The sequence below is a fragment of the Motacilla alba genome, chromosome 5, assembly GCF_015832195.1.
Source record: "Motacilla alba alba isolate MOTALB_02 chromosome 5, Motacilla_alba_V1.0_pri, whole genome shotgun sequence".
Classification (NCBI taxonomy): domain Eukaryota; kingdom Metazoa; phylum Chordata; class Aves; order Passeriformes; family Motacillidae; genus Motacilla; species Motacilla alba.
The window spans coordinates 58,630,842-58,646,039 of record NC_052020.1 but is presented as its reverse complement, the minus strand read 5'-3'; the positions used below and the strand labels follow the sequence as shown (position 1 = coordinate 58,646,039).

The 15,198-nt window shown below is 44.1% G+C and overlaps 1 protein-coding gene across 12 annotated transcripts in view; it reads left to right on the top strand.

Annotated features, from left to right (window-relative positions):
* Positions 1–15,198, top strand: part of KTN1 (kinectin 1) — a 78,423-nt gene that overhangs the window by 30,481 nt on the left and 32,744 nt on the right. For 11 of the 12 annotated variants that reach the window (XM_038137815.1, XM_038137816.1, XM_038137823.1 and 8 more), the window contains 12 exons: positions 1,850–1,966; positions 5,017–5,157; positions 7,028–7,134; positions 8,445–8,577; positions 9,551–9,638; positions 9,910–10,076; positions 10,698–10,766; positions 12,985–13,022; positions 13,616–13,706; positions 13,973–14,041; positions 14,764–14,801; positions 14,918–15,008. In XM_038137815.1, the coding sequence (XP_037993743.1) occupies positions 1,850–1,966; positions 5,017–5,157; positions 7,028–7,134; positions 8,445–8,577; positions 9,551–9,638; positions 9,910–10,076; positions 10,698–10,766; positions 12,985–13,022; positions 13,616–13,706; positions 13,973–14,041; positions 14,764–14,801; positions 14,918–15,008 (1,149 nt within the window). The remainder of the gene's footprint in view (positions 1–1,849; positions 1,967–5,016; positions 5,158–7,027; positions 7,135–8,444; positions 8,578–9,550; positions 9,639–9,909; positions 10,077–10,697; positions 10,767–12,984; positions 13,023–13,615; positions 13,707–13,972; positions 14,042–14,763; positions 14,802–14,917; positions 15,009–15,198) is intronic. The other variant, XM_038137818.1, reaches the window with a different exon arrangement.

The window sequence follows — 15,198 nt, the reverse complement described above, 5'->3', positions numbered from 1 at the left end:
AGCCCACACTGCTCAGGCCTTTATCCAGTCTGGATATCTTGAAGCCTTCTGGGAATGGCTGCAAAACCCCTCTGGGCAGCCTGTGCCAGTGCTTGGCAGTTCTTTTTAATTCCTGTAGTCAAGACAGAAGAGAATGGTGTCCACCACTATCTTATCAATACAGAATCTCACAATCCTTGGGGTGGAAGGGAGTTCTGGAGGCCATCCAGTCCAATCCCCTGGCCAAGGCATGGTCACCTGGAGCAGGTGACACAGCAATGTGTCCATGTGGATTTGGAATGTCTCCAGGGAAGGAAACTCCGCCTCTTCCCTGGGCAGCTGTTCCCGGTCTCTGCCATCCTCCAGGGAAAGCATCTCTTTTTCATGTTGAGGTGCAACTTGTGTTTTAGGTTGTGGCCATTGCTCCTCGTCCTGTTGCTGGGCACGCACCTACTCCTCCCTGCCATGACTCACTGTGGGTGTCACTTGGTGCTTGTCACGTCCTGTGTGTCACACTTTGAGCTCTTGCAATCCTGTGGTCCTCTGCAGACACGGTACCAGAGCAGAAATGCAGAACTGGCTGCATGTCAGTCCAATTAATGCAATATATCAGAATAACAACACAGTTTGGGCTGGGAGGGGCTTCAGGAGGCTCTGCAGTCCAGCTGCCTGCTCAGAACAGGTCCAACACTGAATTCTGAGCAGTTTGCTCAGGGATTTGTCCAGTTGCATCTTGAAAACCTCCAAAGACAAAACCCAGTAGTGCTGCACTTGGAATGGTGTTTCCTGTTTGAGCAGCCACCCTGCTTGCTCTGGTTTTTTTTCTTTTTGTTTTAAGGGAAGGTTTGGTGTTAAAGCTGAACCTTTAGGATGAAAACTAGTTTCTGGGTTTATAGACAACAAAAAAAAAGTGGGTTTCTGTAGGTGGACGTGTGAATTGTGTTCTCTCTGTAGCTCGTGCAAGTCCCTGACAGTGTGTTTGTACTGCAGGCATGCACATTACCACTGAAGGAGAATTTCCAAACAAATTCAGGGTCCATTTATGGGACTGACACTTCTTTCCTTCTTCAGTTATCAGACTTGAGTGAGTGAAGTCCAAGTAGTCCAGCCTCCTCCTCAAAGCAGCTCCAGCTGTGAGGTCAGCACAGGCTGCTTAGGGCTTTATCCAGTCTGGGCTTGAAACCTGCAAGGGCTGAGGCTGCACAACTATCATACTTCCCTGAGTCAAATCTGAGCACAAACACATAGAATTTGTGCTCTTTACTACATTTATTTCATTTGTAGGACCGGTATGCGAGTAGCAGGACCATGGGGATTGTTCCTCTAGGTCTGTTCCCTGGAGTATCTCTGAAACTTTTTGTGTCAGTGTGGCAGCAGAAATGTAACTACATCTGCTGGAGGCTGTCCTGGGAAGTGGAAGGAGACCCCAGATCAGTGTTTCCTTTTCCCTTTGTGGTGAGATGTTTCAAGCAATTACATTTGTTGGATTATACCTGCCCTGAGTGTGGGCTGGACCAGCTGATCTTGGAAGTCCTTCCAACCACAGTTATTGACTGATTCAGCATCTCTGCACCTTTTCCCATTATTTCTCGTAATGGCTGTTCTTTGTTTTCCCCACTGCAGCTCTTTTCCAATGGGAAGCACCTTAAGAGCCCATTTACCCTCTTAATTGCTTTCCATGCTTTCAAAATGCATTTCTTTGCCTGGTGAATCCATTAGTGTCTGAGTTGGGTACTGGTGATGCCACGTGCATCCCGCAGATGGAAAATTTGGGAGCAGGAGGGAGTGTTTCCTCCTCTCAGGTTTGCTCTCCTGCCTTTTAGTGTGCTGTGCCACTACTTGTGGTTATTTTTATGTCATCCTGCTGCAGGCCAGCAAGGCTGAGACAGCTGCAGCTCTGCACCAGCTCCAGGACAAGGAGAAGATGCTCACAGCAATGAAGGAGGAGGCAGCTGTGGCCAAGGAGCAGTGCAAGCAGCTCTCCCAGGTAAATACTGAGGGGTTCATGGGTGTAGAGAGGAGCAGGGGTTTGGAGGACTAACAGCCAGCAAATGCTGGTTCACTGAGCTAAGCCAAAAGATAGAATATTTTTACTAAAAAAGCTTACCAAGATGCTACATTTGATTTTACAATGTATTTATGCAGTTACTTTCCAGTAGTTTTTCCAGGGAGTTTATTTTCTGAGACTTGTAAGCTGAGCCTGTTTTTCTTTTCAAATGGTTATTTTAAAAGCACTTCCTTCACCACTGGGAGACTTTCTGTCGATGCAAATATGAAATGTCTTTCCTGCATCACAGTTTTAATTTGGTCCAGAGTGTAGCATTCACACGCCTGTGTGTTTCTAGGCACAACAATCATTGGTTTTCTTCAAGAAGGAAGATACAGAAAGTGCAGACTGCCTGCTTAGCCCCCTGGAGGAGCAGTTCTGATTGCTTTGGACTTAGAGGGATGCTAATGCATCACTGTCAAAACTAGTTTATGAAAATTTACTCCTTTTTGAATGTATCAGAGGAAAACAGTTACAGTAGACCAAATAATGAGGCAGATATGAGAATCTTGGAGTCTTGGGAGAAAGATTTATGTGTTTTGGCTGGTCTGGAAGCCTGTGAGCATTAGACTCAGGAAAGCCACGTTGTGGGACATAATTTGGGCACAGAAAGCTGGATGGCCAAAGGTGGGAGCAGAGTGGCCAGAGGACTTGGGAGATGAGAGGGGAAGAAGGGAGTGGGTGTTGTGTGAGCTCCTGGCAGGGCACAGGTGTTTACAAGTGGGATCAAGAGGTTTGGGATAGTCAATGTGTAATTATAGAGAGAAGGGGCTTGTGATATGTTTGGAGGGAAAAAATAAAACTCAGGACTGCAGAATAAAATTGGAGAGAGGGATCTGCTGCTGAAGGAGCAGAGGGAATGGATGGAGGAATATGAGTGTGGGCAATGCAGATGTGGTTGAGGAGAAAACATCTGCAAAGTGGTGCTTGTAAAGGAGAGGCAGGAGCTGTAGAGAGGTAGGAGTCATTGGGGGGGCGTTTCCCATCTGAATTGGGGAAGGGAAAAGCTGGGAGAAAATGGATAAAAGCAAAGTTGCTGCAATGCTGAAGTATCAGGACAAACAAGGGATAAAGCTCAGCTTGACTGATAAAAGCTCTTATCTCTCAGTTAATGTGTTTCTCTGAAAGCACTGTCAAAAGCTAAAGGTGCTTTAAGGTGCAGAGTGATTCCTGCAGGGATCTTGATACAGATAATACCTGGAGAGGATAAATGAGAGCAAGAGCTGAGTACCTCAAGACTCAGAGGTATTTGGCAGAACACAAACTAGGGAAAAGTTAATTTTCCCAGGGTCTCTGGTTCTGCCCTGACTGAGTAGCTGGGTTATTGAGAACTATGTGGGATTGGTGTAGGGATAGAGGAGGCTGCAGTGTGTCCTGGTGCCCTTTTTTAAATTGCATCTTAGTTAAAAAAAAAAACAAAACACAGGGAAAGATTTGTTTCAAGCTGTCTGTATTGTATTTGCAGAAGTGGCTTAAAATTTGGAGTTTTATCTACAAGACAGAATAGCTTTTATTTAAACCAAAAGGTGAAAAAGACTATAATTACTCCAAAGAAATGGAGGGTATGCAGGCTAATAATTTAGAGCATTTAAATTGTGTCAGGGCTCCCTGGCAGTGTTAGGAGTTGTGTGGCTGAAAACACCTGAAGCTTGGGTGGTACAAATTCCTATTTGTGTGATGGCAGCTGCTGAAAGCTGCACTTAATGGTTTTGCTTACTACAGCAAGTGCATTTATATTGCAGAGGAGCAGCTCTGTGGGTTTCTCAGGTGTCTGGGTTGAATTACTGGCTAATAAAAGATTAAAAAGCAATGTATATTTTCATCTGAAAGCTATAATGTGGCATCCTGCTGGTGAGATTCAGGGCTTCTCTGGCCTTTGTAGTGCACTAATAGCCCATCTCCTGTGGCAAAGCTGTTGGCTTTGCAACCTGCTACAAAGCAATTATTTTGCTCTAAAGTGCTCTATTTTGCCATGGTGCTTTACCTGTGTTCTTCATTTTGCTAAACTTGGGATCAAAGTCTGAGCTTTGTCCTCTGTGATATCTGTGGTTTTAGTTGTTAGGACTCTGTGATTTGGCCTGACTTGATAGAAATAAGACTCCCATCTCTTCTGAGACAACACAAGATCAATGTTTAAATTGGCAAACTTTTTAATAAAAAAAGTGAGATTTATGATGATACAGGATCAGTGTAAGGTTTTGGGAGCTTGGTCTGATTCCGTGAATTTGCTGAACAAAGATTTGATGCTGACTTCGGGAGGGTTGTGAGTTTGATCCTCACACCATTAAATGTTGGTTTTTGGCTTCTTTTTTTCTCTTGTTGAGGTTGGGATTCAAGGTACTCCAGATGATAGTTTGCGTTCACACTTAGGTGTTTATTATTTCTTATTTATGTTACAGTTTCACAGGTAGTGAGTTCTGCAGTTCTTAACTAACTAGGTATAAAATGGTTAACAGTCTTTTGCTATAAGATTTTTTAAGGCTAAACTATCTAATTAAGAAATGGCACTTAAATTCTTTTCACTTTTAATCTAATAACTAATCACTCCAAGTCCACAACGCAGACTTTTCTGCCCAATTACGAAATACCACCCAAACCCATGGAGAAGAAGGTAAAGAAGAAGGAAGAAAAGAAGAAGGACCAGCTTCTGCCTTAAAACTTCTATCATGCTCTATATATATATATTACTGTATTTTAAAACTCTAAACTCTGCCCTGTGATATTACACACTTCTAATCAAGCTACACACCCATAATCTCAGTGCTATCAATCAATTTTGGAAGCCTCCACAGCCTCAGGTCAAATTTTGAAGTGCTCTCCTGAGAGTCAGAGTCCGTCAGCACAGAGAGTCTAAAATTCTCAGCATCCACAACTCCAACAACTTCAGTTTGATGCACTTGCTGTGTTTTTAGTTACCTTAAAAGACTCCTAGCCTTTAGAAAGCAGCAGTGGGTGACTTGTTTCCCTTTTGCTGTCCCTTCCCACCCCAGGAGCTGGTGGCAGAGAAGGAGAGGAACGGTCTGCTCACGGCCAAGATGCGCGAGCGCATCAACGCGCTGGAGAAGGAGCACGGCACCTTCCAGAGCAAAATCCACGTCAGCTACCAGGAGTCTCAGCAGATGAAGATAAAGGTAAACGCTTTGCCAAAACTCCTGGAGTTGCTGCTTATGCATAACTGCTGAGAAATCGCTGCAAAACTTTGTGGCAGCTTCCTGGTTTAAAGGATGGGGAGTTCTCACAGGTGGCTTTTGAGGTGTGTAAAGCCCAGCGCTGGCCAGGCCAGTCCCTGATCTAGTGACTCTTCCTTCCTGGTGTTCTGCTGAAATGCTATTCAATTAAAGTGGAAAGTCTAATTGAAATACTCAGCTTAAGGGAGCCACTAATACTGATGATCATTTACCTGCAGATAAATGTCTCTAAGATTATAGTACAGAGTGACAGCATAGCATAATACACATGAAGTATCAGTGCCTGAGGGAGTGCTTTGCTGGAAATATTTGCAGAGCAGCCACTTGTATTTTTTTAAGACCCTTGTTACTTAATATTGTAGTTGCTTTATAATGGAGTGACTTTAGAAGGGTTTGTTTCATCAGATTTTGAAGTTTAACTTAAATTTTTCTAAGGAAAATGGCCCATCTTATGCTTAGATTTCATTCTAGTTGTTCTTCCTCGATGAATGTCACAGCATTAAGCCCAACATTTGAACTTCCCAACTTCAAAATTGTATCTTCTGTCTTGGCCCCTTGGAGAGCAGCATCTCTGCAGTTGTGGAGCAGAGGAAACTTCCTTGGAACCTGTGTAGATAACTGGCCAAGGAGAGGGTCTGGCTGCTGGCTGGGGAAGGGGGAAGGAGACCTGGGCACACCTGGGAGACTTTAGCAAGTGCTGCTGTCCCAGGCTGAGCTGGAGAAGGGAAATGCAAAAGATCCAGTGCTCTGGTCCTGCTCCCTCTGCTGATGTGCTGCAGCATGGCAGAGGAGCTGGAAATGGTCACAGCTTCCAGTAGGGTGGGGTTTGTGCCCCTGCTTCTCTTGGGATCTTGTTGGCATTAAAAAACAAAACAGGCAAGGAAGAGAACCCCCCAGTAATGTCCAAAGCCCAGCTTGGTAGGTTTGTTGGGGCAGAACTGGAGGTGGCTGCCCTACCAAGGACTGCTCCCTGCTGCTGGGTTGTTACACAGACATTTATTTGGATTTTCTAGTGTGAGAAAGGCTCACTGATGAATCATCCACTTGATGAAACTGGGTCTTGGAACGGTGTCAGCCATATCTACAGACTGGCACTGATAAAGGAAGAGTGTTGTGTGTGCTCAAGGATTTTCAGAGCAGACTTTTGGGCTCCAAGACCAGCTCTGCTGTGTCTGCATATGCAGAGTCCCTTTTTTTTCCCTCTTTAAATCCTGTCTTTGCTTTTGTTCACACCATTCTGAACCTGGGTTATCAGGGCTTTTTTCTGCCTCAGCTTTGGAACCTTGCTGAAAATCAGAATATTAGATGAGGACTAGCCTTTTGCAGCTTGCATGCTGTAATCTGTGTATTGTTAGTTTTTTGTTACTTTTCCTTGCTTGTTGAAAGGAACAGCAAACAAATTATCTAGTGATAATTCACAGCACGTTTGTTTTATTTCCCTTTGGGAAAAGTAATATCTTGGTATCCAGTTATTGATAAATATCTCGGGTTATGTAGCTGAGCAATTGGTATTCTGAGTAACACTTATGGAGCCTTTTAAACAATAAAAAAGGTTGCCTTGATAAATAGGTTGATGCACTGATATAAAAGGAAACCTGTGCTTTGATTTGAGCACAAGGGTCTCAGTAGCACAGTTTAATTTAAGAACTGGTGTGTGAGGAAGGAACAAAGCTCCCCCTCTCCCAAAAAACCCACTTAGTTTTATTTCCTGAAATTATTGTGATATCTTACCTACTTGTACAAGCTGGTTTCTTTTGTTTTTATTGCTCCTTAGCTTAATCTTTTCCAGAATTGATCTTTCTTTCCCCATCAGTTCCAGCAGCTCCGTGAGCAGATGGAGGCAGAAATAAGCCACCTGAAGCAGGAAAATGGTATCCTGAGAGATGCTGTCAGCACTTCCACCAATCAAATGGAGAGCAAGTATGTTGGCAGCTCCATGGAGCTCTGTGTGTTTTTGAGCCTCCCCTGAAGAGCTGTTCTGGCTTCTGCTTCTTTTGTTTCCAACTCCTTGGCTGTCTCTGAATTAGTGGTTAAGCTGGGAACACAAATATTTTGGGCTGTACAGGTAGCTGGTGGTGTTGGCATTGAGCCAGGGCTTTAAGAACAAATATTTGCCTTTTTTTAAACCTGAAGCCTGAGCTTTTAGGCTGTGGTGCTGAGGCTTTAAGAGAAAGAAGTGCAGCAGTGCTCAGGCACCTCTGGTGGTTTTGGCAGGGTGTGTATCCTTGCCCTGGGGCTTTAGGAGAGGTGCTGGTTGTGGCCTCTTAGGGAAACAGCAGCTCTAAACTTACATATCAATGCCCTGCAGTTACTGATGCTGCTGGGGTGGCACTTGGATTTATTTGCTGGTGTTGCAAATGTTTGGAGAAACAAAAATTGTCTTTTGGGAGTTATGGCTTGGGCTGCCCCTGAGCTGGCAGGGAGGATTTTGTGCATTGTGGAGGTAAAAGCTGAGCACCCTGGTTAAGGTGTGTAGAAGACAAAACTGACACAATATCCTCTCTCAGCTATTTATTACTGAATGTCAAGTGCTCAGAGAAGGGTGTGGAACCCTCATTTTAGGTGTCCTGTTCATTTATATGAAGCATCATTATCTTTCAGACAGTTATTTGAAAAGGCTTTAATTCAAGCAAATTTGAGTTAAAAATGAAATGCTTTTTCTTGCTTAGGCACAAAGGGGAGCCTCTCAAAATTCTTCCCTTGGGCTGAACCAAATGCATCTTCTCTCCCATCTGAGAAAGTGCATCAGGTACCTCCATAAGTTAATAGTCAGGTCAAGGCCAGGAGGCAACAAATATTCTGAAGAAAAGTGTGCAGTTGGTCCAGGAGGAGCAGTCCTCAGCAAGCAAGGATCAATAATCCTTTATGGGAAAAGGAAAAGAATCTGGATTTCTATGCGAGACCTTTCCTTAAGCTGAGCCTCTTCAGCTGATATCAGCCTGCCCAAATCTTGCCAGCCAGCTTGCAGACCTCTTCCAGGAGCTGCTGCTCGTTCCTCATTGCTGACCTTTGGTTCCTGACCCTGCCCTGTGGCTGCTGCCTTGTGCTGCTGGCCAGGAGCGATGGTTCTGCTGCTGTGGCCAGGAGCACCTGACCCTCATCCCTTTCCTAGGATTAAACAATTTCAGAGGGGGAAAACACCCCAAACCCACCCTTTGGTTGCAAATACAGGACTTGCTGTTGACATTTGAGTAGCAAACCTGTGGCAATGTTTGTTTGTTTGCTTGCAGGCAGTCGGCAGAGCTGAACAAGCTGCGCCAGGACTACGCCAGGCTGATGAACGAGCTGGGGGAGAAGAGCAGCAAACTGCAGCAAGAGGAGCTCCAGAAGAAGAATGCAGAGCAGGCAGTGGCTCAGCTCAAGGTGCCTGGGGTTTGCTCTGCCTGTCAGGCTGTGCTCAGGGTTTTATCTGAGCTGGGATGTGGGGCGGGTGGGAATTGCTTGAGCTGCTTGTTTCAGATGGGCTCAGCCAGCCTAGGGGTTTGTTGAATGGTTTCATTCAGTGCCCTGGGTTTTGAGTGATTACAGACCTCCCTGTGAAGTGAAACTTACCTTCCAGGTAAATATCTTTTCAACAGCCCCAGTTAAGCTTTTTACTTTGCTTTCTGTGAGAGTACAATTCCAACAGGAGTTGGTACTTCAGAGCCGTTCATCCAGATGGCACTGCCCTTGTGTGGTTTTTATTTGAAGCTACATGCTTTTGCTTAAATGTATTTTAAAATAAATATACTTTTGAAAGAGTTAAAATGTAACTGGACAGGCTTCTGGATGAATCTCTTTCTTTTTTTTGGAAGAAAAAGTATTTTGTTTTGTTTTTTGTTTTTTTTTTTTTTTAAGAGGAGAAAGTGTTTTCAGGTGAGAATATCAATCCAGAACTCATGATTTCTTTAATATTTGCAATTAAATCTTACATACCAGACGTTCTCCCTGCCTTTTGCCCTGGCAGGTGGAGAATTGGTATCTAGAGTTGAGATGTTTTAATTACTGAATGCAGATTTATGTGATGCTTGGCTGGTCTGGCTTCTGGTGTTAATTCTGAACTATCAGGGCAAGGATGCTGCATTTTCATATTACACAAACCATTCTGTTAAGGGCCTATAATGAAATCCTGTTCACAATTTGCCTTTCAAATTAATAGGCTGGACTAGTCTAGGAGGAGGATTACAGAGCACTCTGCCTCTCTGATGTGCCCTAATGGAAACAAGAAACAATTTCACTTCATTGCCATATGTTTTGGGACTAGCACTGAGGAGGTGCACTCTGAATGCTTCAAAAAGAAATTAAAGGTAAAGAAATTAATTAAATTCTTCTCATCGACTCTTTCTTCAATGTGAAGGTCCAGCAGCAGGAAGCAGAGAGAAGATGGGAAGAAATCCAGGCTTATCTCAGGAAAAGAACAGCAGAACATGAAGCAGCACAGCAAGGCACGTATCAGAAAATTCCCAAGTAATGCTTACTGCACTGAAGTGGCTGTTGCCATTTGTAAAAAAAGGGCATTATTGAGTAAAATAAATAAAGCTCAGGTGAAGTCAGCCCTGGGGAAAATGTTTTGGGATCCCAGGTAGTCTGAATGCTGATGGGGGAGCTGAGCCTTGGAGTGAGGCTCCTAATCAGCCTCCCCGTTTACAGTGAAAATGATTTCCCCCAAAGTTAAATATTGACTTCTGAATTGAAATCCTGACATTTCTGCTACAGATGTGCAGAATAAGCTTGTGGCCAAAGACAATGAAATCCAGAGCTTGCACAGTAAACTTACTGATACAATGGTGTCAAAACAGCAGCTGGAGCAGAGGATGCTGCAGTTATTGGAGGCTGAGCAAAAGAGAGCTACTGAGGAGGACTCCATGCAAATGCAGATGCAGGTAGTGTTCCTCAAGTGTTTTAAGGGTTTGGGGTTTTCCTTTTCACTCTTTGTCTGTGGAAACACAGAAATATCCCTGAAATGCTGCTTTAGGGAAGCTTTCCCACTGAATAAAGGATGAAAAAACTCTGTTTATGGAGTGAGACCTTTATGGAGTGTGTGGTGCTTTGAGGAGATGTGGGGCCACTTCACACCTTGAGGAGCACTTGGGGCAAGTCAGGAAAAGGTGCTGACCCCATTTGCCAAGCTGTGAAACGATCCATGGTGTGGGGAGCACCCTGGGAGAGCAGCAAACTCTCTTTCTTTAATTTTTGTGTGATCTCCCTCCTCCTGGCATCAGGGGGTGAGAGGCAGCATGGACATAACCTTTGAGGGCTTCAGGGAAACCAGATGGGTTATGGTGGAGCAGGGAATGTTTTTCCTTGATACAGAGCAGGTTCTGGTGCTTCCACTCCAACTGGTTGGTTGTAGTGGGGAGAAAAAGCCAGCATCTTTTGTAAAGTGTCTGACATGTAAATGCTGAACTGTTCTTACTAACATAATCATGGCTAAAAGCTAATCCTAGCAAAAGTGGAGTAGCTGCAGATCTCAGCCTGCTTTTCTTTCTGTGCTCTCTTACAAGGAGCTGATAGAGCAGAATGATGCTTTGAAAGCTCAGCTTCAGAAGTTTCATTCACAAATGGCAGCCCAGGTACAGCATGTTCTCAGACTTTTTGTAGTCATGACTCGTGAATTTACTTTTAATGAAAGATTTTTGTAGCTGGGTATGAGATGTAATGCTGAAAGCAGAGACTTGTTAGCATCCTCTTCTCTAATGATCTTTAAACTGTTTTAAAACTTTAAGCTTTTTTTTTTTTTTTGGGGGGGGGGGGGGAATCCACTTATTTCCTCCCATGATGGCTGTCATTTATAACTAAAGGGTATAGTATCTTTTTCAATGTTTTTTGGTTTTGTCCTGTAGCTTTGCATGTCTACAGTTCTGTCTTGTGGTTCTTTTGGTCTTTCTGCAGTCCTCCTGTGAACCACCTGAATGTGCTTTTTCCCTTGTGGTAGCTCCTGTATCAAGCTGTCTGTTCACTTTAGTGCTGATTTCTGTGCAGAAGAAAAAAAATTCACACCAAAACCCCACCAAACGTGCACAATACCTTTCTCAGTTATTTTAATCTTTACCATTTTGGTTTGACTAGTTTCTCTGAGACATTATTCTTGTTGTAAACACTGTGTAAAGCCTGATGATCACTGGAGTTGCCTCCATGTAGAGGAAGGTCACAGAAATCAGCTCAGAAAGGCTTTGGGGACACAAGTGGGGGCTGTTCCTCTGCAGTTGGATGCTGCCTTCTTTTAATCATGGATGTGCTTGGTGGAATTTGATTAAATTCAACATCAGGCTGAAAATCTGGCTTTGCTTGATGTGCTTTAACCCATTGGGTGGGGAGAGCAGTGAGGGAAGAGCAACTCTAGATTTCCAGCATCTTCATGGCCTGCTCCTCTCATATGGAAATAAATTCCTTGGGAAATTTGACTTTTTAGCTGTGAGTTACAGGGAGGGTGCTGGAGATGTGTGCTTTCCCCAGGCAGCCTCAAATGGCCATGAAAATTCAGGGATGATTTTCCACCATGGACAGTGGGGGTGAAAAAACACGTTGGAGAAGGGAGCTGGGGCTGCATCCTGCTCTGGATATCAGGGTTGATGAAACTCCTTTAGTTGTTACAAGGGACTGGAATTGAGAGCATGGAAGGTCTACCACAGTCTGCAGAGGTGCCTTCAAATCCAGTGTGGTGGGTCTCTCATGCCTTGTTGTGTGTGACAGCTTAGGGGACAGGCTTTTTCCAGGGGGAAAACACCACTTGCTGAATTTGTGGTGGTGTTTCTGTTCATAACACAGCTCCTGATGCACTGTGCAGGATTTCCTTTTTTTTTTTTCCTTTTTTTTTTTTCCTTTTTTCCATTTGTTTTCCTTTTTTCCCTTTTTTCCTTTTTTTCCTTTTTTTTTCCTTTTTTCCTTTTTTCCTTTTTTTTCTTTTTTCCTTTTTTCCTTCTTTCCTTTTTATTTCCTTTCCATTTTCTTTTCTTTCTTTCCCCCCTTTTTCTTTCTTTCCCCCCTTTTTCTTTCTTTCCCCCCTTTTTCTTTCTTTCCCCCCTTTTTCTTTCTTTCCCCCCTTTTTCTTTCTTTCCCCCCTTTTTCTTTCTTTCCCCCCTTTTTCTTTCTTTCCCCCCTTTTTCTTTCTTTCCCCCCTTTTTCTTTCTTTCCCCCCTTTTTCTTTCTTTCCCCCCTTTTTCTTTCTTTCCCCCCTTTTTCTTTCTTTCCCCCCTTTTTCTTTCTTTCCCCCCTTTTTCTTTCTTTCCCCCCTTTTTCTTTCTTTCCCCCCTTTTTCTTTCTTTCCCCCCTTTTTCTTTCTTTCCCCCCCCTTTTTCTTTCTTTCCCCCCTTTTTCTTTCTTTCCCCCCTTTTTCTTTCTTTCCCCCCTTTTTCTTTCTTTCCCCCCTTTTTCTTTCTTTCCCCCCTTTTTCTTTCTTTCCCCCCTTTTTCTTTCTTTCCCCCCTTTTTCTTTCTTTCCCCCTTCATTTTTCCTTTTTTTTTTCTTTTACTGTGACTGGTTTCTCAGCAGAATATCCCATGAAGCACTCACTCTCTGGGAAGTGCTGGTGAGCCCTGTGGCTTGTTTGAATCTAGTGAAGGACAGATAATATGGGGGTTTTTTTCCCTTCCTGTTGCACCAGGCCAGAGGGGAAGGGCCATTGCTATGTGCTGGTATTCCTTCAATGTTCCTTAGCCAGGAAATAGTTGGAAGCATCCTGTGCCCGTTTAAAATAACCAGACAAATGCTATTCCTGGCTCAGTGTGCCTGGGGATTCTTTGACTTGCTTTGCTTCCAGTTATTTGTTTTTATTTTTTTTTCCTCCTGCAGAACTCAGCTTCAGTCCTGGCAGAAGAGCTTCAGAAAGTGTGAGCATCCATTTCCTTTGGGATTTTGGGAGGTGTTGCTGCCTTCCAGTGCCTGCCACCTTCCCTCCACTCACGTGCGGAGCGTAGGGGAGGCACTGCTGAAGGAAATGTTGCTGTCTGTGCTTTTAACTCCTCACGAGACCACCTTGAGAGCTGGGAAACGGCTTCCTGCAGATTTCCCTTCCCTGTCTAGCCTCAGGTTTGGAGTTTTGCTGTAGCTCTGAGCTCCAGAGAGCAGCATCCTCTCTGTTGTTTATCCCTGCCTGTGTGCAGGGTCAGTGCAGCGTGCAGGAATGTGCGTGACCGTGAGAATTGTTGTTATTTGGGCTGTGGGGCTGTGCCAGGAGGCTTCTCCCTCTGGGACATGGGATGCTAGTTGTATTTCAGAGCTAGGGAATGTCTCATAAATTTTTTGGCAAGCAGACAGCATTTAAAATGGAAAAGCTTTTGGACCCAAAGTGTATAGTCAGCAGGATTTGGAGTAGGAGCCGGACTGAAGGGCCAGGGTGTATTTTGGGTTTAGCCTGATGCTTCCTGCACCACTTCCATCCTCATCTTCTGTGCTGATCTGTCACTGTTTGCCCCTTGTGCAGGATTGCAGAGAAGGAGAAACAGATCAAGCAGATGGAGGACTCATTAGGCAATGAACGTGCCAACTTAACCAGCAAGGAGGAAGAGCTCAAGGTACAATAAGAGCCTGTGCAAATGCCATCTGATCTGGCTGCATGTACTAAATGAAACCCCCAAGGCTGCTGTCCTTGGGTCTAGAAAAGAGCCTTTTCAGCTACAGGTCTGCTCTGCTAGGCAAGGCCAATGCTAGATGCTGGGAAAGCTGTTGATAAGGAAACTTGAGGATTTTCCTTCAAAGAATCCCCTGAAACTTCACACTGGAGAGTGAAAGACACTCTGTGTATGAACTGCAAATGCATTTCTTTTTTTCCTTCCTTCAGGTCTTACAGAATATGAACCTCTCCCTGAAATCAGAAGTACAGAAGTTACAGGCTCTGACAAATGAGCAGGTGAAACAGTTGGTTTGATTTTCCTCCCTTCCCAGTGCCTGTTCTGTCATAAATGCAAATGCAGATCTGGTGGCTTTAAGCAAGCTCTGCTTAAGCACATTAATGGTGTGAGGCTTCCGGATTGGCCTCATATCTGATTCCCTGCAGTTCTTAGAGCTGCTGGGAGGCCTAATTCTTCCCCCTCCTTCACCAGCAAAGTCTTGTACTTGGATATCCAAGTTACGGAATCATTTTGTTTGCTTGGTTTAGATTTTCAGGCATGCAGAGTGCAGGACACTTCACAGGAGTGAGCACGGCTGACTGTGAAAATGCAGGCCTGGCATTTGCATACAAGATTCATAAACATCCCCCCCAAAAAAACCCCAAAGCCCACAGCTCCCCCTGCCTCACCACAGAGATGTTTTTAGATCCAAACAAAATGCTGTCCCTGTGGTGCTGCTGTGTGGCCTGTTCATTACAGAAGTGGAAATGAAGTGTTTAATTAGAGATAATCCCAGTTGTCAAATGAATCTCTTGGAGATGGTCTTCCCTTTGTATAATTGCATGCTTGTAGGTTGGTGCTGTAAAAGTGCATGAAGACAAGCTTGCCCCTTTCACTCTTGATTTCAGTCATGTGCTGGGAGGCCAAATGACTTGTTCTAGCTTTTTAATATCGTGGAATGAAAGGTTGATTGAATCATGTGATGTATCCTAAGTCTGTGTTAATCCTCTTTATAATCTAGGCTGCTGCTGCACATGAGCTGGAAAGGATGCAGAAAAGGTAAATAGCTCTGGGATTTGATAAACAATGTTTATCAGTCTTTTATGTTCTTTTCAATCATGCTTTTTGTAAGACTTGGATGGGGAAACATGTTTAACTGTTCTGCTGTGTCTCAGCATTCACATAAAAGATGACAAAATAAGAACTCTTGAAGATCAGCTTCGAGAAGAAGTCGCTCAGATTTCAAACACAAAAGAAGAATTCAAGGTAAGACACAGAACAGGTGTTTTTGTGCTTGTTTTCAGTCAGTTTTCCAGTCTCCAGAGGTTGTGGAGCAACTGCAGAACAGTGAAATTAAACTGACCTTTGGGTGCTTAGGTAAATTACATTATTGTGTTTGGAAGGCAGGAGCAACGTGGGATGTCACAGCAGTAGCAGCTGAGTGAGAGGTGGGATG